The sequence below is a fragment of the Archocentrus centrarchus genome, chromosome 5 (assembly GCF_007364275.1).
Source record: "Archocentrus centrarchus isolate MPI-CPG fArcCen1 chromosome 5, fArcCen1, whole genome shotgun sequence".
Lineage (NCBI taxonomy): Eukaryota > Metazoa > Chordata > Actinopteri > Cichliformes > Cichlidae > Archocentrus > Archocentrus centrarchus.
In genome coordinates this window covers 32,907,676-32,930,838 of record NC_044350.1, presented here as the reverse complement: position 1 = coordinate 32,930,838, position 23,163 = coordinate 32,907,676, and the positions used below count along the sequence as shown (strand labels likewise).

Below are 23,163 nucleotides of genomic sequence, written 5' to 3'. Positions count from 1 at the left end.
TGATGGGCTGAGCTGTATTCAGGCTTTTCAAGTTGAAAACAAACATCCTGATGTGAAAACAACTCTTGCTCATTCTGTGTATGAACATTATTTGTATGCCTGTCCTCTTCTGGGAGCCTGAAAGTGATTTAAAAGGGCGCAGTGCTTTGCTAGTGGTGCTTCTGTGGTCTGGATCAAGCATGTTCTTTGTGTTCCAACTCACTAGCTTGTGTTAAATGTATCAGCTACCATGAGCTACAGCAGTCACTGTGCATGCTAATTTGCCACTATCTCTTTCTGTCTCCCTATCGTGGCATTTTTATCTGGGGTTGGCTCCGTTTTTATTTCCGTGTTACTTGTTTCATCTCACACTTGTGTTTGTCTGCTGCTTCTCGCTTTTTCAATTTGCTTCTCACTTTATCTCTCAGTCTCTCTCTGCTGAATGTTAATTGTTGCCCTTGGAGCAGAGAAGAGGCTTTAAAAGCATCACTGAAATGACCTCTCCTGGCCATTACCTATGCTAGTGACATGCACAGACACATTTGTGTGCAAAAACACATGTATACACACATGCACGTCACATACTGATACGTTTACGCACACTCTTTTTTTTTTCCCCCCCTGTGCCTTTTAAAAGATTAATTGCTTTGTGTTGTGTGGAGCAGGATTATAATAGCGTCAAGCGGCTTCAACACTGACACAAATTGCTCCCACACACATTCAAAAGACAGGGCAGGATGCATTTAACTTGGTATCAAGAGGCATAAAAACACACATGAACGTGCACAGACACACACACACACACACATACAAAACTAGCTTTTATACCACTGCTGTCATTTGAAAACACTCAACATGCTGCCCTAGGTAACTTTTCTGAACCTGGCACTTCTAAAACCTATTCAAAAGTCAATTTCATACTCTGAGCTTGAGCTGTCAGTCTGAAAATGAGGCTGTTTTTCTTTATTCCTGGAAAAGTTGACTTTTTGGATATGCAAGGTTTTCATCAGTAACACAAATGGAATGCAGAGGCGGAACAGATTAGGTCGGCTTAGGGTAGCTTTAGAAAAGAAACGAATGCTGCTGTTCCAAAATGGAAAACCCGGCATTTGAAAATGGAGACTCTTTAAAACATTTGATGGTACTAAATTAGAACAAATTACGACACCATGTAAAGGATAGTAACCCGAGTGCTCAGATAGCAAAGACAGAGAACTTTTTAGGAAACAGATCATCCATATTTTGGAAATATTGAACATTTCAAGAAATCAAAATCAAAAGATTTGACTGTACAAACTGTGACTTTGTCACTACACCAGTACTAGTTAGCTCAGTCAGAGAAATACACCAAATAAGAACATTATGTCCTGTAGCTGCTATAGAACTTGTAAATTAATACAGTCCCTTTGGCTGTCATAAAAATAACATCATATTTACTTAGGAGTAAGTTTGGTAGTAAAATAGTTGAGAGATTAAACATGGCCATACATGACAAAGGTCTGAGTAAGCTGTGTGGGGGTGTTAGCTCTCATGCACATACTGACAGAAAAGTCTTTGTGTGTTTGAATGTGTCTGAAAGTGTGTTTGTTTGATTTGAGTTTGGCTGCATACCATGTCTGTGTGAGTTTTTATACTGGAGTCATCTGTTATTCCGGGAATGTTTAATGTTTAATATATAATAGTCTGACTGCGTTAAATTATAGATGACTGCCAGAAGTACTGAGATATTCCATACTGTTCATGACGCTGCATCTCATAAACTTAAAACTGCAGACAACAGGTCATACAATGCTGTAAAGTGATGAACCTTAATTGAGCCTTTTCTTCAATAAAAATGTGTTTTTGGTGCAATGTATCGAAGTTTCTTGATGTAGACGGTGTAATCAAGTGTGTGCTAATAAAAATTTGATGGGAAGCCTCTCACTGTAGAACTTCTTACAGATTATGTGCCAAATTCAGTAATAATTAGCTACTGCTGATTTTAATTTTTCTTGAATCACAAGTTTCCACACTTTGCTGGAAATTTTTTTTAAATCCATAGTGCATCGTACCTGCACATTGTGACACTCTGAGTTCTGGGCTGCTTCCTCTTTGGAGAGGCGGTGAGGGGAACGGGCTGCAGCTGTGCTGGCTGATTGGCCTCTCTTTGGGTTCTTTTGGTTACTTTGTATCACACATGCAGACACTGCACACACTACTGACTGACATATTTTTGGTTATGCTGTTTCTGTTAAGTTAAATAAACATTTTGTTACTATCATGTGTGGCCTCCTGCACTTTTGTGCTTCCCTTGAGCCGGGCTGTGACAACATCCACTGCTGTCTGACCCACTAGACTCAACAACTGTGTTTTGTTATGAATTTTCCTACCATTGATATCTATTTTGCATTTTTACACTTACCTCTGTCTGAACCATGTTGACTCGTTGTGACCTTAGTTCTCGGATGCAGTTGAAAATGTCCACCACTCCTTCATTCTCTGCCATGTCTAACATGATGTCCACTGCAATGAAACAGCCTGTTCTCCCGGCACCGGCACTGCAGACAATCATAAACAAACATATTATCTGACAAAGTCATAATAATGAACAACTGATTAATATTCTTTAGTAAGTTCAATCGTTTTCCAGCCTTCAACACTGACATAAAGACTAAAGAAGAGCCACATTTACTAACTGTTTTGATGCAATTAAAATTTGACAACAGACAGAAATTTGCTCTTTTTTGTGGCTGGCCATACTGCGTATGTATTTGTAGGAGCTTCCCTCTCACAGCAGAAATTCTGGTGAAGAGCACACAGATGTATGCAGTGGGAAAGATGAATCCTGCACTCTGTCGGAGGTGTTGGGAGTCATCCAGAGAACGGCTGCCCGGTCCTCACTGAGCAGCCTGAGTGAGGTCAGACTGACTGAAGATTTTTGCCCTTGTATCAGAGCATATCGTTTCATCTTCCAGTTTCTCTCCGTGGTCTGAATATCTCTTTTATTCTGGGAGAGAAATGTATGCTAAAACCTGTGATTTTACTGTTTTTTTTTTTCTTTTCCCAAGATTACAGGTTATAAAGTGTGTCTGTGCTGTACGCCTGTGTAGTTAGTAGATTACTCTCCCAGACATGTAATTAGAATTAGTCTTGATAGGTTGTGCTGGTCATTTTTGAAATGAACTGAGTGCATCTGTGTGTATAAATTGCTGCATGGGTAACAGTTCACCTGCAGAACTTTCCACTCCCATCAAAGCTTTTTTTCTGATCGCAGCAGTATGCTCATTTTCCTTGCTCAGTAAATTTGGCCCTAAGAACACAAGAATAATTACTATATTATCTAAACTATAAAGACAAATAATTAAACATGTCATTTTAATGAAGGGTAATGGATTTATTTCTGGGCTGGATACAGTGACTTCACTGAGTTTTGTCATCACTCTGAAGCCACACCCACACTGTTCCAGCAAGTTTAACAAACTTTGAAACTAACCTTACACTCAAGGATCTCTTATTTTAAGATGGAAATTAGCAACAGCTGAAAAAAAGCTAAAGTTAAAAAAAAAAACATATTTCCATACATGTGGAAGTATAGGATATTACTATTAGAGAGAACAGTCGTGCTAAACAATATAAAATAATCAGCAGTGATAAGTATGAAGACCAAGTGGGACTGAAGTAAACACACTGTATGCTGTTTCCAGTGAACAAGTACTCTGCGCAGTGGTGTTGTCAGATCAGTAAATGCTGACTGGCATGGCTGATACTTTTCAAATTTACTATTACACATTGTATTACTATATATTTAGAAATACACTGTGAAACCTTTAAAGTTTCATAACTGGCTGTTAGAATAACTTTGCAATCTCAGAAATACTGATGGAGTTTAGTGTGAAGGGAGAGCCTCTCTCTCTCTAACACACGAGCATGTGGAGACTTTAGCGGCCCACATCAGGTGTTGAGGTGACACATTCTGAACAGCAGTGGCTGGAGGCAAGATACGGACAGACAAGCAAACCAACAGATGGATGGACTAAAAGAGCGAGGGAAGGAGGTAAGGAAAGAGAATGGTTGGAAGAGTTTAGCAACTGGGAGTGATAGAAGTGGTCGTCACAGGGGCTGATATCAAGGGAGGAAAGGAGGCATGGATGGAGGGCTGTACAGAGAATGAGGTGTAGAGGGAGGAGAAAAACCCATCTTTCAATTTATAATTCCTCTGACAGTTTTCAGAGACAGCTGAGAGAGAGAAACAGGAAAAAAGAAGAGAGAGAGAGAGGTAAGACGTGAGGGGAAGGAAAGATAGAAAGTTGAAAAAGAGAAGAGGAGGGGGCGCCTCGGCAGATTACCTGTCAACCTCTGTGATTAATGTGGAGACCAGAATACTGCTGGGCCTCTATGTGTGTGTGCTTGTGCGTGTTTGAAAGCCTCACGACACAGGCCAATAGCATCAGAGTGCCCCCGGAAATTGGAAGTGACTGCCATAACTTCCTGCCTGTCTGTCCACATACTTTTACTACGGCTGTCTTTTTATGTGCCTGCTCACCTCATTTTGTCTGTCCAGGTTTCTTCCATTCTCAGTTTGTGTGTACAATTTTGTTCTTTGAGTGTGTGTATTTTATGAATTTTTACATGATGAATTAGCAGTTTTAACAATCAGTATTGGTTTTAAACATTCACACCTTTCCCAAACCTGAGACAAGTTGCTTTATAATATTTGCAAAAATGGCAACGTAAGAATATACAGATAAGAAAATATTCATGGATCATTTTTACTCTTTCACGGGTGATTTAGCAGCAATCTGATAAACAGCCAGTTTTGCTCTTTATTAGTGGGAAGAGCCAAAAACTTAATCAAAGGGTTGGTTGCTGAATTGTTTAGTCAAATATGTTTGATTACTTGCAAAATCAAAAGCATCTTTCATTTAAAAAGCAAAAAAAGGTCAACAGTGTTGTAACCTCTATACAACTTCTGGGGTAAATTATGCAAAAAACCCCAAGTTCAACCCAAGTAAATTGGACATTTCTGGATAGGAATGTGAGTGTATGGGTGGCATGGTGCTGCAGTGGCTGGGAACTTTCTGTGTGGGGTCTATATGTCCTCCTGAATGGGCTTCCTACTGGTACTCCAGCTGCATGTTATGTTAATTAGTATTCCTAAATTGGCCAGCTACACTATACTGCTAAAAGTATACACTCGTCTGCCCTCACACGCTTATGAACCTGAGTAACATCCATTCTTAATCCATAGGGTTCAATATGATGTGAGCCCACCCTTTGCAGCTATAACAGCTTCAACTCTTCTGGGAAGTCTTTCCACGGGTTTAGGAGTGTTTATGGGAATTTCTGACCATTCTTCCAGAAGCACATCTGTGAGGTCAGACACTGATGTTGGAGAGAAGGCCTGGCTCACAGTCTCTGGCTCATCCATGTCTTTATGGAGCTGCTTTGTGCACTGGTGTGCAGTCATCCCCAAACTGTTCCCACAAAGTTGGGAGCATCAAATTGTCCCAAATGTCTTGGTATGCTGAAGCATTAAGAGTTCCTTTGACTGGAACTAAGGGGCCGAGCCCAACTCCTGAAAAACACCCCCACACCATAACCCCATAATCAGCATCCACTGAGCCCCCACTGTGTCATTTTATATGGCCTACCACTTTGTGATTGAGTTGCTGTCATTCCCAGTCCCTTCCACATTGCTATGATACCACTAGCAGTTGACTGTGGAATATTTGGTAATGGTGTGCGATACTGCAAGATTTGGTATTGATCTGATACCAACTAAATAATCGCCGATACTGATACCGATACTTTTTAATAATTATGAAGAATTTTCGTGAAGTTTAAGTGTTTTGTGATTTTTTTTCTTCCTTTGGATCATTAATTAGTTAAAAACCAGGATAGAATTGGGCAAAGTTTATAGGTAAATAGAAAATACTTTATCAAAATAAAAGTTTTTGTTCTGAAGCAATAGATCAGTAACAAAACAGTTTTCCTCATACATTGTGATGTCTGAATTTTTTTTTCTTAAATAAAGTGTACAAAATGATCATTCAATAACAAATTAAAACTTTTTTTTCCAGGTAGAGTGTTCAGAAAGTACAAAATACAAAAATGTAATAAAAATTATCCCTTCATTTACTAATTTTCTGGATTTTTTTCTCAGATAAACAAGCTGTACAAAATTATCACTTCACAATGTTATAAAACATTTAAAGCAAATTCTGTTTTTTCCTGCAAGTAAAATATGTTACGTGTCATGTGATGGTATAACACCAAAACACTGTGGGAAGGGGAGAAGCAAAGTGTGCCTGCCCTGCGCTGTGATGGGAGCGGCACTTAAACAGTCAGCTCGCGTCTTTGTTGAAACCGCAGCACTGCATACAGGAGAGAAACTGAAAATAAAGTATCAATCTCATTACACTGGTATTGATCAATATCAATACCAATGTTGGTATCGATATTATCGATATTTGGATCGATTTGCCCACCACTAATATTTAGCAGTGAGGAAATTTCAGGACTGGACTTGTTGCACAGGTATCATCCTATCACGGTACCACGCTGGAATTCTCTGAGCTCCTGAGAGCAACCCATTAGGTGCTTGGTTTATACACCTGTGGAGGTGACTGGAACACCTGAATCCAATGATTTGGATGGTGTGTGAATACTTTTGACAAAGTCGTATGTGTGACAGATAAAATGTGTAGAATAAAACTCTGTATGGATGCATGGTTAACCATGGATTAGAAAAAGATCCTTTGATTCCATTAAGCACTAACCAAAGAAAGGTTAGTCATTTTATTCCCTATGTGGGAATAAACCTCAAGAACTATGTGTTGTATCAAGGTGGGCCGTGAAATGAATAATTAAATTCAAATGCTTGTGACAACATGAGGAATCTACTCAAAACTCTTTTTTTCATAGCTCGTCAGAGCGCTGACCTTTAAATGCTTGTGCCTGCTGACAACCTGGCTCCAGAAGTGAACTGTTACATCCCATAAAGAACAGAACATGGAGGTTAAATACACACTCACCGTGGGGATCTTAACACTGTCATGATTTTTTTTTTCCTGTCCTACTCATGGTGGTGGGAGGATTAAAGAAGAGCAGGAGATTAAATTCTTTTTGTAGCTTTACTTTTTACTTGATTCGTAACAGTTAACATTATTGATCTAATCTATGGACAACAAAGAGTGACACGTGTGAGTGATTATAATGGTAGTGATATCTTGTGCTATTGTCTTAACTCATTAGGAAAAGGGAAACTATGAAAAAGTTTAAAAATAGAGTACTGGAGGAAAAGCTGCCAGCAAAGAAATGCTTGAAATAAAATAAAACATTCCAGCTGAACAGTTTGAATAATATCACCAGTTGGTGAATTTCCTGATAATTGTTTGGTGGTGGTTTAGTGCAAGTCTTTTATTTTTGGCTTTCTGACTAACTATCCACCCTGACTGTCGTTCAGAGCCTTTTAAAATGACTCCTACAATAACAAAAATAACTCATGGATATTTTCACATCAGCAAAATCACATTTAAACCAAAAAGCTGTAAAGCAGTCTAAGGTTTGTAAAGATGGTCCTTGTAACAGAAATATAAGTAGTCCTTTTATCATACAAAAACAAAAGAACACGCCTCTTTCTGTTTCCTTATTAAAACTGTACCCAGAGCCTGACTCTGTGCAAAAGCAAGACCAGGGAACTGTATATCTGACTGCCGGTGTTTGTTTGTCCTTGTGTTGCCTGTGCAGCCACTGAGCAGCAGCACCAGGGAATTAAGTTTATCTTCCGTACAAAACCTCTGTGTCCTCTATGTCTGTGCACTCACCTGCAGTGTACCACTATGGGTCCAGCATCCGGAGGGTTGAGGAACTTGACCTGCCGTATGAAGCCGAGCAACCCTGTGGCGTAACATGGAACACCGTGGTCGGGCCAGCTGGTGAAATGAAACTGACGGAGTTCACGGATCTCGTGATGGCCCTTCTGAAAAGCATGCACAGAGGGAGATGTTATGCTAAATTGCATATTTCATAATGGCAGTCTCAGGAAAAGAGTCTGTCTCTTCATGAAAAGTGTTGGCCATTTTGCCTCTTGATGATGACAAATGCCTGAATCTTACAAACTGTTTCATTGCTCTTTTGGGGAAGACTGACAAGAAGACATATCATGGTTCAGGACCCTAATTTACAGCAGGGATTTCAAGAATATGGGGGCCTTGATGCCTCTTCAGATGGAAAATAAATCAATCTTGTCGTGGATGTCAAGACGGTACTTTGAGCCACTTCTGGGAATGAGAGGCAGGAAGACTTATTGTGGCTCATTTGCCTAATTTACAGGGGAGATTTGAGGAAACTGAAGGCCATCTCGCTCCACAAAAAAGATTAATTGATTTCACAAATCTCATGATGGCCCTTTTGGGAAAGACTTGCAGGAAGAAATGTCATGGTTCAGTTCAGCTGCCCATGGATATCTCTCAGTTATCCAACTGCTTCTTATTGTATGAAGTGCTCAGAAATATCAGAGAACATCTAAATACATGTTATTTATAACAGAAACAAACTGTGGAATATGTTTTAATTAAACAGCATCTGTATTGCTGTAAAACACATTTCAAAAGGTGGTGACGAGGCATCGCTGGCCATAAAGAGCATTAAGATAGAAACTCAATTGGAAAGCACACTTCTTAGATGCAGACAGACAGTTTGATACATAATGAATCTATTGTGGCTCTTCATGTGATAGGTCCTTGACATTTTCAGAAACACAGAAGCCACAGAATAGCTCCCCATCTTACAACAGGAGTATAACTAACTATGACATCTGATACAGTGAAGTCTCACATCACAGTGCTTCTCTGAACCATAGTTCATACTGCTTTGAGTCTGGATCCCCAGAGAGGCTGCATTCGAGGGCTGGAAGTCAAAAAAATCTTTTATGATTCTGCATAACTTCTTTGTTTGGTAGCAGTATTGAGTTAGAAAGCTGTATTCTTATTACTTTGTAAGAAACTGTTTATTAAGCAAAACCTAAGCCCACTTTCATGCAAGCTGATCTTTTAACAATTCCACATAGCATAACACATTGTTTGCGTTTCCATCTATTTTTTTAAATGTCATGATCTCATAACAAACTGATGCACACACTGGAATCCTACAGTCAAGAAATATTGGATATGAAACCTTTGTGCCATCATTACAGTGCCAACACAGCAATTCATTCATCAATCGTGCTGTAAATCTGATATAAATTTAAGTTAAAAAAAATCTTTTTTTTTTTAATTCAGCAATTTGAATCTGGGGCGTCACACACCTTACACTAAAGCTTCAGGACACCCCTGAAGGCATAATGTATTCTGACAGTGTGTAACTTTGAAAGTGTGTACCACCTGCACGAGGCAACCTGAAGGCTAAGGCGGGATCTTGCCTCAAGTTTCCTATTTTGAATTCTGACCTGCATATCCCGGTGCTCAGCTAAATCTCTCCTCACTGGTTATAGAAATTTCCTTTTAAATCCTTTCTTCAGCTTCCAGCAGTTCAATTTTTCTCCATAATAGCACACTCTTCTGCACTAATAATTCAAACCAATTGATTCTATTACATTATTCTAAACTAAATAGAGTTTAGTCACGTCCTCTCCAGTTCAGTTACTCTCTAAGAATAGAGCTGAAATTAAACTGTTGTTACTCCAGCTTCTATTCTGGCTCTGATATATACAAGGTTGTATTGAATTGTTTGTTTTGACAGACTGTCTGATAATGACCTGAGAAGCAAGGGCAACATAGGAAGTAGGGGAGATGCTAAGAAAGTGAGACTGAGTGGGAAAGAGCAGAGGTTAGGGAAGAGAGAGGAAAGTGGTGGGGTGAGGAAGGAGTAAGGACAGATGTAACAACAAAAAAAAAAGGAAAAAGGAAAGGAGAAGCTCGAGGAGGGAAACATAGCCAAACATAGTGTGACAGAGGCATGGACAAGGAGGGGGAAAAAAAACCACGAGGTGATTCGATAACTCAACTTTCCATTGATTTGCACTCCTGTGATGTTGAAATTACTTCACGAAATCAATAGACAACAGTCCAACACAGCTAGGGCCACAGTTTGGTTAAAAAAAGAGTGAAGAGTCAGAACACTTTAAGCCCCTCCTAACCATGCCTTGCACTGGATATGCGATAAAGTGCATGTTTTAGTGCACTGCAATTATTCCTTATTTTCAAATGCATTTGAATCCAGTCTCCCTGTGACAGGTTCTCATGTTTCTTGTCTTAGCAGAAAATGTTAAGATGAACCTCATACATAAACTTATTTGACTACATTTTACAAAGGTTGATATGAGCAATCATTCATTGTCTTTTATTAATATTAATTTTGCTCAGGTGTCTGGAGCCGCCTGTAATCACTCCATAAGAGCGGAGTTCATCCTGACGTTGGAATCTGTTGTGCAAAGGTAGGAATGTGCTGTCATGTCCTCCATATAATCACTTAAACATGAATCCAACACTCCAAGCAAAAATAAAGAGATTGTCCATTAAATGTCATGGCCACACAGCTACAGTACTGTCAGCCTCCATTTCTTTATATTTTGGAAGGAAAATGGGAACCAGGTGCTGTAATTTATTAAAACATATGTGGAAACACATTACATAAGGCAAAAACAGAGTTTGTATAATCCTCGGGAGCTTGAAAAGAAAAAAAAAAGGCGACTGGACTTCTTTAAGTTTTTGAAGATGCTTCACCTCTCATCCAAGAGGCTTCTTCAGTTCTTCAGAACTGGGGAAAAAAAAAGACTTTTTTTAAGCTCTTGAGACTATCATGACCTGAATGACTGAGAACCTACACAGAAAGTTTGTACAGTTCTACCAAGTTTGAGATTCACTACGTGGCACGACCGCCTTTATTCTTCAACACAGCCTGAACTCTCTTAGGCAAGCTTCCTTCAAGTAGTCTTCAGGAACAGTTCTCTCGGCTTCTTGAAGGACATTAACTTTTCTTCCATTCTCTGTGAAAATGATCCTACACTGCTTCAATAATGTTGAGGTCTGGGCTCTGAGGGGGCCAATCCATGGCTGAGTTTCATTATATGTTTTTATGCCAGTGCTTTCACTGCACTGATAATCAATTTTGTCGAGATCTCCAACACCACAGACAGAGCCTCCGCCGTGTTTTACACATGGCTGCAAACACTCTCCTGACCTCCGCTGTACAAACTGATGAGTTTTTGAACCAAAAGTTTCAAATTTGTATTCATCACTTCGAAAACCTGTTAGCACTGATTTCAGTCCAGTTCCTGTGTAACTAGTCATACTGCCTTTTCTCCCTCAGAAAGTCTGGAGAACTATTGCTCAAAACCACTTTAAAAAAAAAAATACAAGACGTTCCGGCTCCTTGGAAGCAAAATATAAAACAGTGAAGGGTGGCTCAAGACTTTTGAACAGTACTGTAACTACAAAAGATGGTGACAAAGAAGTGTGAACAGTCGCTAAAAGAACAACTGCCACAGAAAAGACATGACTGAACAATTTTGATAGTGAAGAAAGAATATTTAATAACTTATCTGGCAATGCTTTGATTTAGCTTCGGTGTGTTTACCTTATATGTGTTTCCTCAGCCAAACTGTGCAGCAGGTAGAGTTTTTTTTTTTTTCTGGGCAAAAATATTGATTGGTGAGCATCACTTGAGAAGCACAGCCTTCTGATTCGTTTGAGGAAGACCACAGTGTTGTACTACTCAAACATTCCTGGTTTGTGTTTAATCTTCTAAATAGTACCAGCACTTACAGTACTAGCCTACCTCTTTTCTTTTCAGATGGCTAGTTTCAGTCTGAATGGCTGCTACACAGATGTACTCACTGCCTACAATTCCCATCACTGGACTATAGTTCCAATTAAAACAAAAAACGACTCAACTGTCCTGTTTTGTGTTTTTGTATTGTGTATGTGCCTTGTGTGCGCTCCTGAGTCCTGTTGAGTTTGGGCTCTGCTGTGGGAGGCAAGTGACTGGGGTCTCCTGACATGAGGTGTCCACACAATACTATCTGAAATACTCTTTCATTCCAGCTTCAGGTGTGGCTCTAAGACCAGCTCTGTAAACTTTAATGCTAATTTCAGCCCTGCAGGATACGGTAAAACGAATGTTGCAGTCCGCTTCACTCATACTGCACGTTTAGCAAAATTTCCAGCTTCACAGGAAACATGAACACTTGAAATGAATACTCCTTAAGCTGCTGAGCAGAAAATTTTTATACTCATTCACGCTACCTCTCTCTCCCACAGCTACCATCACCCTGACACTCAAACATGAGCTACCTTTTGTGATCTGCCTGTTTTTTCATCTTGCAACTCTCTCTCTCCCCCACACTCACACATTTTGCACACATTTTCTTTGAGTCTTACTCTGTCACCCCCTCTTCCTCAGTGCTCAGTTAATCTCTTTGGATGTGCCATTAATAAACCTTTTCATTAAGCTCTTATTCTCATTATTCACTGCAACTGAGGCTATTTAATTGTTGCGCAGAATCTGCATAACCTCTGTTGCTTTCTTCTTGTTTTTCACATTCACACACAGCCACAAAACCTCCTGAATTTTAAAGATGGAGAATTTTGAATTAGCAAGTGTCTGTCTGGTGTGTGTTTGTAAGTATTAACGCATACTGTCAAATGACAGGCGCTTTGAAATCAGCTTTTCCTTGAATTTTAGCGCATATACACACGCACGCACGCACACAGAGGTGGTATGGATTAATGGCTTGCTAAACGAGCTGACAGCAAAGACTTGAAGCCTTGTCTTTATAAGCTGATTTTGCACAGCTGAAGGGGGAAGGATAGAGGAAAAAATCACACGGAGGCATAAAAACAGCAAGGAGTACTCAGGAAGGTGTTTTATTATATTGTGTATAAATTGTAGGCGATAAGTAATTATTTTAAAATGAAGGCTTTTACTCTACATTAACGGAGACCTCATACACCCTGAAGATGGACCACTATCACTTGACGCCCAAGTAAAATATTTATATAAAATTTTTTTTAAAACAGTATGAAGTAAAATGAAGGAGGAAAGGGAAAAAAAAACAATGGATCTGGCAAAAGGAGGCAAACAATAAGAAAACAAGACTGAAAGTGGCTTGAAAGATAAAGGATGTCGGATTGCAGCCTCCGTCTTGTTGTAATGTGCGTCTTGCAGTTTTTGCATTCAGTGTGCAGAGCCCTGGAGAATAGCATCACAACAATGCAACTAAATTCTTCGATCATCTGTTCTCCTCTCAAATCCCTCCTGCCTGATTACAAGTGCCAAGATTACGCTTTCAAGATTCCTCTTAAACAGTGAGAAACAAACAAGTAGCACAGCTCACTCGCCTTAAATCCCCAATCACATATTGGCTGTAATGGTAATCTATGTCTGGGCTTTACCAAATATAGAAGCAATGCGAGCTACAATGGGGTGTAAATGCACTGCTAGAGAGCAAGAATGGGTTCAAATCCCATCTGAAGCTTTTTTGTGGGACATATTCCATCAATTGGAGACAGAGCAAATTGGTGTGACATCGTGACTCCATGTTAAAATCCTGGATAAATACTATGACAAAGACATCAACAGCTGCATCCCCTTGTCAGATCGGGAAGGTTAAATCATATTCCCAGTTCAAACTGCTGGGAGAACTGGTATTTGAAGTCCTGAGAAATAATTCTGACTTTTTTAATGATCGATACAATTTTTAATCACATTCTCAGTGGAACCTTTTTGATCCCTGCACGAGAGAAAAAAGCATTAAAAACAGACCCCTGCTGTTAATAAAGTTTACTTGTTTACCTTTTGAACAGTGAACGTCCGTATGACGTATTCCGCCAACGGCTCCGTCTCTATGAGGGTTACCTTGATGTCTCCGTACACCTCTGTCTCATCGGGCCAGTAACGAACACACTTCACCTGGAAAAGATCATTTTCATTGTCGCCGTGTTTTTAAATGTGTGCTGTTTGTGTTCAGTATCACCCAGGGAGCATTAGGAGGCAGAGATGACGCTAAAGCCAAAATGATCACCATGAAAAATAGAGAGGATGAGTTATGTCTAATTTGTTTATCTTATATCATAAATGGTAACTTAATAATTGACAAATACTGATTCAAACACACTGCAAAGTAATTTGGAAGTGTGACTGAACCTAGAGCTGTAGATAAATACAAACCTGGATAAAGGATTAAAAGTTCATAACTGGGCATTTTTCCTCATTTGGAATTTGGATTCCAGCCAGTAAAATGAACAGAAGTAAGTTAGCATCAGAGCTACGACAACAAAAACTCTGCTACTATTTTTTATTTCTTTATTCTTCCTCGGATGATGAACTCACCCTTCCCACTTCCACCAGGTTTGTAACCATGACAATAGAGGCTGAGTTCTCCTGCCACACCATCCTCCAGAAATCCCTCACTGTCTCCTGCATGGGCCCTGTTAGACAAACACACACACACACACACACACACACACACACACACACACACACACACACACACGAGGTGGAAACATTTTGATACACGTAAACAAGGCATATACACATAGGTTTGTAAATAAGCATATGTTCATTCCAATGCCACGTAAAAATGTCAGCACTGGTAGCACAGACTTACACACACGCAGACACACACACATGTATTCACACAACATCAATCCCAGATAGTAGTTTGGGGGTTTGAGGTAATGGGGTCTTAAATTTGTCAGGGGGGTTTTATACGGCAGTTTAGATTTAGGAGGTTGTGGTAATAGCCTTCCAGTCCGAGAGGACGACATTTACCAGGTGGCTGCTACACACACGCACATACACACAAATAAGATCACACATAGGCATTCATATCTACACAAATGTGGAAGCACACATTGGTGCTTCTCACACACACTTATCACGTCAGTTTAATTACCTTGTGTGGCGATGTAATGTCTGGGTCTGTGGTACCCCTGCGAGACAGAAAAAAGGAAGCATTTTTAAAAAGTACCTCTCCACACTTTCATCGTCTCCATTTTTCCCTTTCATGTTGGTGTTTTCTCTGCAAAACTCTGTTTTTAGCACATTATTTTCTTATATTATTTTCCTAGCTTTCTCACACTTACTTGCTATTCTTTCTATATATTTCAGTCTTTTATACTGCCTCTATTTTTCCCTTCCTTTATTCCTTACTTCCTTCTCTCATTCAGTATAGTTTCTTCTTTCTGCATGCTTCCTTTAGTCCCTCCTACTTTATGTTTCACACCCTCTCATAATAATCTTCCCCTTTGTTTTGCTTTTTTCCCCCCACTTCTCCTCTCTTTGTTAGTCTCCTTCTCGTTCATTCTCTATCACTCTGTCTTTGGCTTGTCTTTACATTCCCCGTTTCCATTTTTTCTCCTTTGGTTTCTCCCATCTCAAAACATTCCTTTCGTTGGATGAAAAGGAAACCAGTCTCCATCCAGCGATTATTTCGCTCATGTCCAAACACAATTCCCTATAAGACGGATAACCTTGTTAAGATGAAAGCATTTATCACTTTCATGTTGCCATTAAGATCACTCTGTGCGCGTGACGTTATCTTCACAGAGGGGATGTGTTTTAATTTTCCAATTCCTTTCATTGCTTCTTAAGAAAAAATTCTAGTCTGCAGAGACTGATTTTGTACCAAATTTATTAAGACTACCATTACAACAGTAAGCTGTGAGCAGGAGATTAAATCAATAAATGAAGCACAATACCTGCAGGGGAGAGAGGAAAGAAGTGGAAAAGAAGGATGGATGGATGGATAAGGGAAGGTAATAAGAGGGACACACAGTGGGAGGTGATGGAATGAATGATGTAATTAAAGTAGGAAGGGGTAAACAAGGACACTTTTCCCAGTGCCATTTATTTATTTGATTTATTTTTGGTGTGTGTCTGTGTGGGTGTTTCTGGGGTGATTGAGTCCAAAAAAAATAAAACACTGATGGTTTCATCTGTTGTGGGAAAGTTGGCTAAGACCCCGACGCACCGGTACATCCATTTGTTAAATTCCAGGTTTTAAAAATGAGGCAATAGTGTTTGTGTGCATATGCATGTGTTTGCATTCGGTTTAAAACTGAGAATGTGAGAGGATACAACCAGAGAGGACACAGTGTCAATGAAGCTCAGCAACTTGACACCACAAGTTTGTGTATATATTTTGTTTTTTGTTTATTCTATTATAGATCTTTTTAACGCAGCTGTCAAAACCACAGGGGTCGGAACATTTGCTGTTGATCTAGGATGTGTGTCCCTGACTGCAACAGGTATACGTTTGTGTTTGACTGTGTATGAGGTTGTTGGTCCATCTTTAGAGGGCTACAGCAGTTAAGTGAAGGGAATGAGGGTCTTCACTGTTCAGACCATTACAACAACAAAAAGTGTGTGTGTGTGTGCGTGTGTGCATTAGTTGTATAAACACTCACGTCAATATAATTGGCATTGATGTAGTCAGAGTGGGGGTCTCCATCCAGCAGCTGCAGCCGGACTCTGGTGTGATCGTCTGTGGGATCAGATAGCACAAAAATACAACAGGCCTAAAGTTACATTTACCCACAGATCGGAACAACTAACTGACTGGATGGGAAACTCACTAACCAGGCCCAAAGTTATGACACTGACCAGCCAACAAATGTAACGGCATTTTTAATTTTGTTGTGCTAATTAAGAGCGCGCTCTTTCAAGACAGGAAAGTCATTGCTTCTGGTCAGCAATACACATCACTGACAGTTCAGTGTTGGTTTCTTTTACCTGAGTAGATAACCTTTAGCCAATCTTGACTAAGCATCAGTAAGTTGTGTCAGGCCCAAACATCCCTGGTTCTTTTGGTACAGTTTTATTTGGACACTTCAGACACAAGTGGGTCCAAATGAAATCTCTACTCTCCCAGTGGTTTGCCAAATGGTAATGTGACTGCTGAATGAAAATAAAGGTGGTTTTGGACGTCTCTTCTGCTTGTTGTTGCTGGATTAGCAAAATCAACCAAAGTGAAATGTGCCTGACTATTTTGTGGACATCACCCCACAGCTGCAGAAATGTTCCTCCATGGTGATGCGACCCAATAAAAGCTGCAAACCTTCCTCCTTTTCTCTCTCACCACTTGGATTTTATCCACGGTTTGCATGACTGTCTGAAGATCAGTGGGGTCCAGAATTATTTCTGTGGCAATTTCTCACAAGTGTAAGCTATATCTCCTGGATGCTCTTGCTGGGATGCATCTTCAGTGATGTTCCTGGAGTCGCAGGGTGTTTCACCCAGGTGACCCAGCTGGGGTTGATCAGGCTCGACTGGCATCCCAGCAGCAGCAGCAGCAGCAGCAGCAGCAGCAGCAGCAGCCAACCACGCATTAGCCCATGTGTAGCTGCTGCTGGGACATTTCTTACATGTAACAATACACTCACAAATTCCTTGCTAGGACCATCAGCGTATCCATCTTTGCGTCCAACAAGCTCACACTGACATATGGCTTATATGTCCTCTTCTCTATCAGTCACTGGTATCAGAATGGGACTCTCTGTCTTTGTTTGTTCGTTCTTCTTCTGCTTCTTCAGCATCTCCACCTCCAGATTCCTGCAGGTCCATTTTTTGTTGTTGACAGTGGTAATAAACTGTGTCAAGAGATGACACAGTTTTAAAAAAAATAATACATTCAGTACATAATCAAATGGTACAGTACATGCACATGTCCAATATCCTCTCCAAACAAGATGTTACATCTCAAAGACACAGTGAAGGTTCAACATCAGTCCAATGTACCATAAAAAATCATGATAATAAATTGATGATCTTTCAACAATTTATACAACGTATAAGAATTTTAGTGTCTTTAAATGTCATTCATAACAGCAGAACTGCTCACCTCACTCGCTGTTCGCCCTCATTACCCAAGTCCTCGTCACCATTAATGAAATCTGCTTTTCCCCATTTTCCCTTTTTTTCCCCCCTTTGAGTGTCAGTTATTTTGTTCTTGTCCCTATAATAGCTATCCATAGTATTGGGACACATGTGACTGATTACCTGTAATGGGAGGCATTGATATATTATTTTTAGTTGTAACATAGCAACAGCAGGTAATTACAGATGATGAGGACAAATAAGAATAATTGCACTGCTTCTTGAATGTTCTTAATTTTGGAAAAGAAAAATAATACGAATTAAATGGCAAACAGCAGGTGAATAAATGTGAGATATTACAAAGTGAACAAGGAAACAGGAGCAGAAGAGCGGTAAAAAATTATGTGGAGCAAAGCTGGCAACTGTAAGATAAAGAAAAACATAAAGGCTCAGAGAAATGGGGAGGATGGAATGGTGTTTCTCTGAAGTCAGGGAAATGTCATCTCATATGTCTGTGTAGCTCATGGTAGTCTTAGCTGCTTGAGTTGATGGCGACTGGCTGGAATCTGGTTTAGAACAAGTGCACATGTGGGCAAATGTTTGCTTGCTGGCTCTTGACTAGCCCAGACTTCTGGACTGTGTCAGAAAATGAGAAAACTTGAGATGGAACAATGTAACAACATCGGTGCTGAAAGCATGAATTAAATTCATAGTATTTCTGCAGGATTTTTTTTTTTAACTCATTCTGAATGAAATTGTTGTGCTTCAAAAACAGAGCTTTTATGTTCTACTGCATGGCCGATGACTCATGCCTTCAATTCAAACCATTTCGTCTGTGTTTATAGAGTTGTATGGGAGCAATCATTTTGTCAAGTGGGCGTTAACATTTTTTCAGTTTTGATGAATATCCTAGAATTGATGTGTGAATTTTCTATTCATGGCTGGCACAAAATGAGGCCCGCAGTGGAGTAAACATACTCAGAAGTAGAAGAAAATTGCAGAGATACTTAACTTTGACTTTAAACAAGCAATATGATTTTAGAACACACAAAATGTATTTGGATTTTCTGTAATAAGGACTGTGCAATGTAGTTGAAAAATATCCCAGAAAGATAACAGCGCACTGTTTATTAAGATGATGTTAGAGCTGATTTGGATTTTTGTAACTACTTTTTAAATTAAGAAGTGAGCAAATGCCATCCACTGATCCAAAATCCAAAAGCTGATATGGATTCTAAATCCAAATAAAGAAAGTAGAACAGAATTTAAAAGTGCATGGACAGTTATTTTCTATCATTTTTAAATACAAGAAAAACATGTTATTATTATGATGATAAGTTAAAGCACCAAAACATTCACAAATAGGCCACTGCAGAATGATCACACAGCCTGTTAAGTATGTAATTCATACTTATTAGGCTGAGCTACCTTTATTATAAGGCTCAAATGTGCAGAAGAGTCATGCTGCAGTTTCTTTTTGTGAAAAGTATATATAAAATAGCCGAAGCCCCGGTGTAGGTGTTGAGTTCAGGCTCATCTCTCCAGTGGAATCAGCCCTTTACATCTTTGTCATATGCTGTTAGTTTATGAACAATAATGTTGAGCAGCTCAAACAATTGAGAGGCAAACAAGGCAAATCCTTCCAGCTGCAATATTTATGGCCAAATCATTCTACCGTTTGGGGTCACTGACTTATAACAAAGTTACATTCAAGCTAATAACTTCCCTTTAGTGACTGCATTAATGCCAATAAGTAAAGTTCCACAAATGATTACATGGCCCCATGCTTTTTTGTGACAACTGCATGTTTTTGTTTAAATAAAGTAATCATATTCTTTAAGGCTCATACTTTGCATTAGCAATGTTGCTACTTTGAGCTGAAAACAACACAAGTTGCTGGGCGTCCCTCAGCTAATGTGAGTCTTTCCTCTGGACTCTCACAGAAGTTTGTTTCAGTGCAGAGGAATAAATTTTGATTTTTTAATGTCACTTATAAATAAAGAAAATTTAGATTCTGAAGGTTTTTGTTGACCCCCCCTCCCCCAGAAGGTCGGGAAGCTTTAATAAGAAGAACATAGGCTTGTGTAAACATTGCTTTTGCCTGAGCATGTTACTTCATTATATGGTACATTAGACTGTGAAGTTTATATGCCCTGTGTGTGTAACATGATGACTGAACAAAAGAAACTAAGTAACATCTTGTTTACAAAATGTTGCAATCAGAGTTAAATGCGAATTCATCCCTTGGCCAAATTACAGCAGGAACAAAGGATTTCATGATCATGTAATATGACAACAAGGCCATCTAGAAAGGTCACGACAGTCAAAAGGAATTACCCCAGGACTGCATTAAAACAGCCGCTGCAAGTATGAGACACGAGCTTTAACTACAGACCATTCATCCAGCCCAGCTCCACAAACTCTGTTAAGGTCAGTGAGTAAAATCATAGAATGTAAATTGTCAGAATAGCAATATATAACACCTTGATTATTGCTTTTAGGATCACCTTGAGGAGAATTATTTGCACAGATTCTGTCGCAGTAATTTTGCAGCTCTGGCTGAGCAGCAACAATGATGGCAGCATGACTCCACTCTGCTGGTACAAGATTCTGTCATCAGCTATCAGTGCACTCACACTCACGCTCTCAACTCTCTCTCACTCACACACACTCACACACACACACACACACACACACACACACACAGCATGTAAAAACAAACAACAGGAGGTAGTCTGCCAGCCGTCTGCTTGTTCGCTCTCTGTCTTTTTTAACTTCTCTTCTTCCTCTCGTATTTTCGGTCTCATCTGCGTCTTCCATTCCTATTCCTCCTTTTCTCTGCTGATCCTGTCCATCTCTGCCTGCCTCCTCCTCTCCTCACTGCTCCCCCTCCGTGGTCCTCTTTCAGTTACCTGTCTCTCCTTCCTCCCTCTCTCTTTCCCCGTACCATCTTGTTCCTTCAGACAGCAGTAATTACGCAGGGCTAGTGTCAGAGGCTGTCATAACACAAGAGCCACTGATATGAGGCTGGAGGAAAGAAGGGAGGGGCCCTTTCCACTAGTCTGCACTGGGAGGGGAGCTTCTAATTGGGCTCAAATAGCAGGAGGTACTGGCTTGAAAACACTACAGATGTGGACACAGGGCACAGGTTTGAAGAGGCTGACAGGGTGTGTATCACTGTGTGTATGAGTGAGAGGGAGAATTGTAGACATCTTTTCATTAGTATGATATATATATATGCTAGCAAAAAAATACTAGAAGCATAAAAAAAGCTTTTGTCAAAATGTAGACCAAGCACGGTTTCAAATACACACTTCAGCGATTACATTTGCAGCCACTTTATTCTTTCACTCCTTTTTCTTTAGAGATTCTTATTCTTGCCCCCCAAAAATCACATTTTATTGCATGAAATGCTTTGTTTGTAGTTTAGGTGTTTTTCTTTAACAAATCTACACTAATGTCTAATATACTAGCATAATGGCCAACTAGTGCCTAATCTGCTGTTGTTCTCAAACAAAGAATGCCTCTTCCACAGGACCCCGGGGGGTGACCTCCAGCGGTCGACTGTGCTCTGCAGGAGAAACTGTAAGTGCATGAAATGTGAGCGCTTTAATAGTAAAACTAAAAACTCACCCTCAGGTCAGGCAATTAGAACTTAACACTAAATCCAGGAATATACAAAGTATATATGTTAATATAAAAATATCTGTTGAATCTTTGTCACTTAGATCTGGCTATAGATCTAGATCTAAAATGTAGAAATGATATGTGCACATGGGCTCCTGTTGGTGTCTGCAGCACTGGAGTAACAACAAAGTCATCAGAAGCTGTGGTGTCCAAGGGCAAAGTGTCACGAACCCATTACTCATTAATGAGCTCCACTCTTCTGCTGAGTCGCCCTATCTTCATAACCTTGCAACTCCCCTCTCTACTTTCCTCTCTTCTCATCTCCTCTCCGCTCTCTGCTTTTAGTTTGGTTCCATTTTCTGCCTCATTTTTTTCTGTCTTCTATTTTCAAAATCTCGTCATTACTCCAGCAGCCACTGTGAAAGTTTTGTTGGGGAGAACTTGTTAACTTGAGGGGGGTAAGGAAAAGGCCAAACCATACAGACTTCTTGGTTTTTTTGGGTTTTTTTTTTTATCTTGGACAAATTCACTGGGGCAGCAGAAAGCTGTAATTTGGAGACATCGGATCAGATTGTGTGTACTGAGAGCCTGCACAGAGGGGCTGTACACAAATAAGCTGAGCAGGAGCCACCAGTCCTAATGACTGCTGTTGTACCACAACAAAAACACAAGCAGCTGTTTTTGCTCTCTCCAATAAATCAAAAGTCATGATACATTTTTTTTATTATATATCACCAAAAGTAAGCCCCGCATAATATACTGCAAATATCAGCAGGAGATAATCTATGAAGTCATTATTTCCCAGTTTTATGAATATATTGCCCTTTTACTGCTTTAAAAGGCCAGCGACCACCCTAAATTGTTCTGGCTTGATGAGGCACAAAAAAAAAAAAATTATTCAGGTTATGTAAGACCATCCACCACGGAAAACAGAACTTCTGCTTTGCATGGCATGGCCTGGATCATATGTGAAAACTAGAATAAACACATAAGCTCTTTTATTAAGACTTGCAAAGCTTTTTTGTCTTTAAAAACACAAGTTTTCACAGCATTTTTTTTTTTGTCTTTCTCCCCGACGACCCTGAGAATTTTATTTTGTATTGGAGTTGCCCTCGGTGAGAGGCGGCGAGCTGGGGTGGGTATTCTTGTATCCCCCCGGCTTGCTGCCTGTACGTCGGAGTTTTCACCGGTGGACGAGAGGGTAGTTTCCCTGCGCCTTCGGGCTGGGGAACGGGTCCTGACTGTTGTTTGCGCTTATGCGCCGAATGACAGTTCAGGGTACCCACCCTTTTTGGAGTTGCTGGGTGGGGTGCTGGAGAGTGCTCCATCTGGTGACTCCATAGTCTTGCTGGGAGACTTCAACGCTCACGTGGGCAATGACAGTGAGACCTGGAGGGGCGTGATTGGGAGGAACGGCCTGCCCGATCTGAACCCGAATGGTGTTTTGTTATTGGACTTCTGTGCAAACCACAGTTTGTCCATAACAAACACCGTGTTCGAACACAAGGATGTCCATAAGTGCACATGGCACCAGGACACCCTAGGTCGCAGGTCGATGATCGATTTTGTAATCGTATCATCAGATCTGCGGCCGTATGTTCTGGACACTCGGGTGAAGAGAGGAGCTGAGCTGTCAACTGATCACCACCTGGTGGTGAGTTGGATCAGGTGGCGGGGGAAGATGCTGGACAGACCTGGCACACCTAAACGTACAAAACAATGTGACATTTTTTTTTTCCTGGTATTTGGATGTAATAAATG

General features: G+C 40.1%; 1 protein-coding gene across 1 annotated transcript in view; it reads right to left on the bottom strand.

The window, feature by feature from the left end:
- Positions 1 to 23,163, bottom strand: part of LOC115779988 (receptor-type tyrosine-protein phosphatase T-like) — a 44,206-nt gene that overhangs the window by 17,320 nt on the left and 3,723 nt on the right. The window contains exons 2-9 of the mRNA XM_030728899.1: positions 17,436 to 17,549; positions 17,118 to 17,319; positions 16,368 to 16,444; positions 14,855 to 14,891; positions 14,290 to 14,387; positions 13,753 to 13,869; positions 7,785 to 7,939; positions 2,381 to 2,516 (exon numbers count right to left, since the gene is read on the bottom strand). Coding sequence (XP_030584759.1) covers positions 2,381 to 2,516; positions 7,785 to 7,939; positions 13,753 to 13,869; positions 14,290 to 14,387; positions 14,855 to 14,891; positions 16,368 to 16,444; positions 17,118 to 17,319; positions 17,436 to 17,549 — 936 coding nt within the window. The remainder of the gene's footprint in view (positions 1 to 2,380; positions 2,517 to 7,784; positions 7,940 to 13,752; positions 13,870 to 14,289; positions 14,388 to 14,854; positions 14,892 to 16,367; positions 16,445 to 17,117; positions 17,320 to 17,435; positions 17,550 to 23,163) is intronic.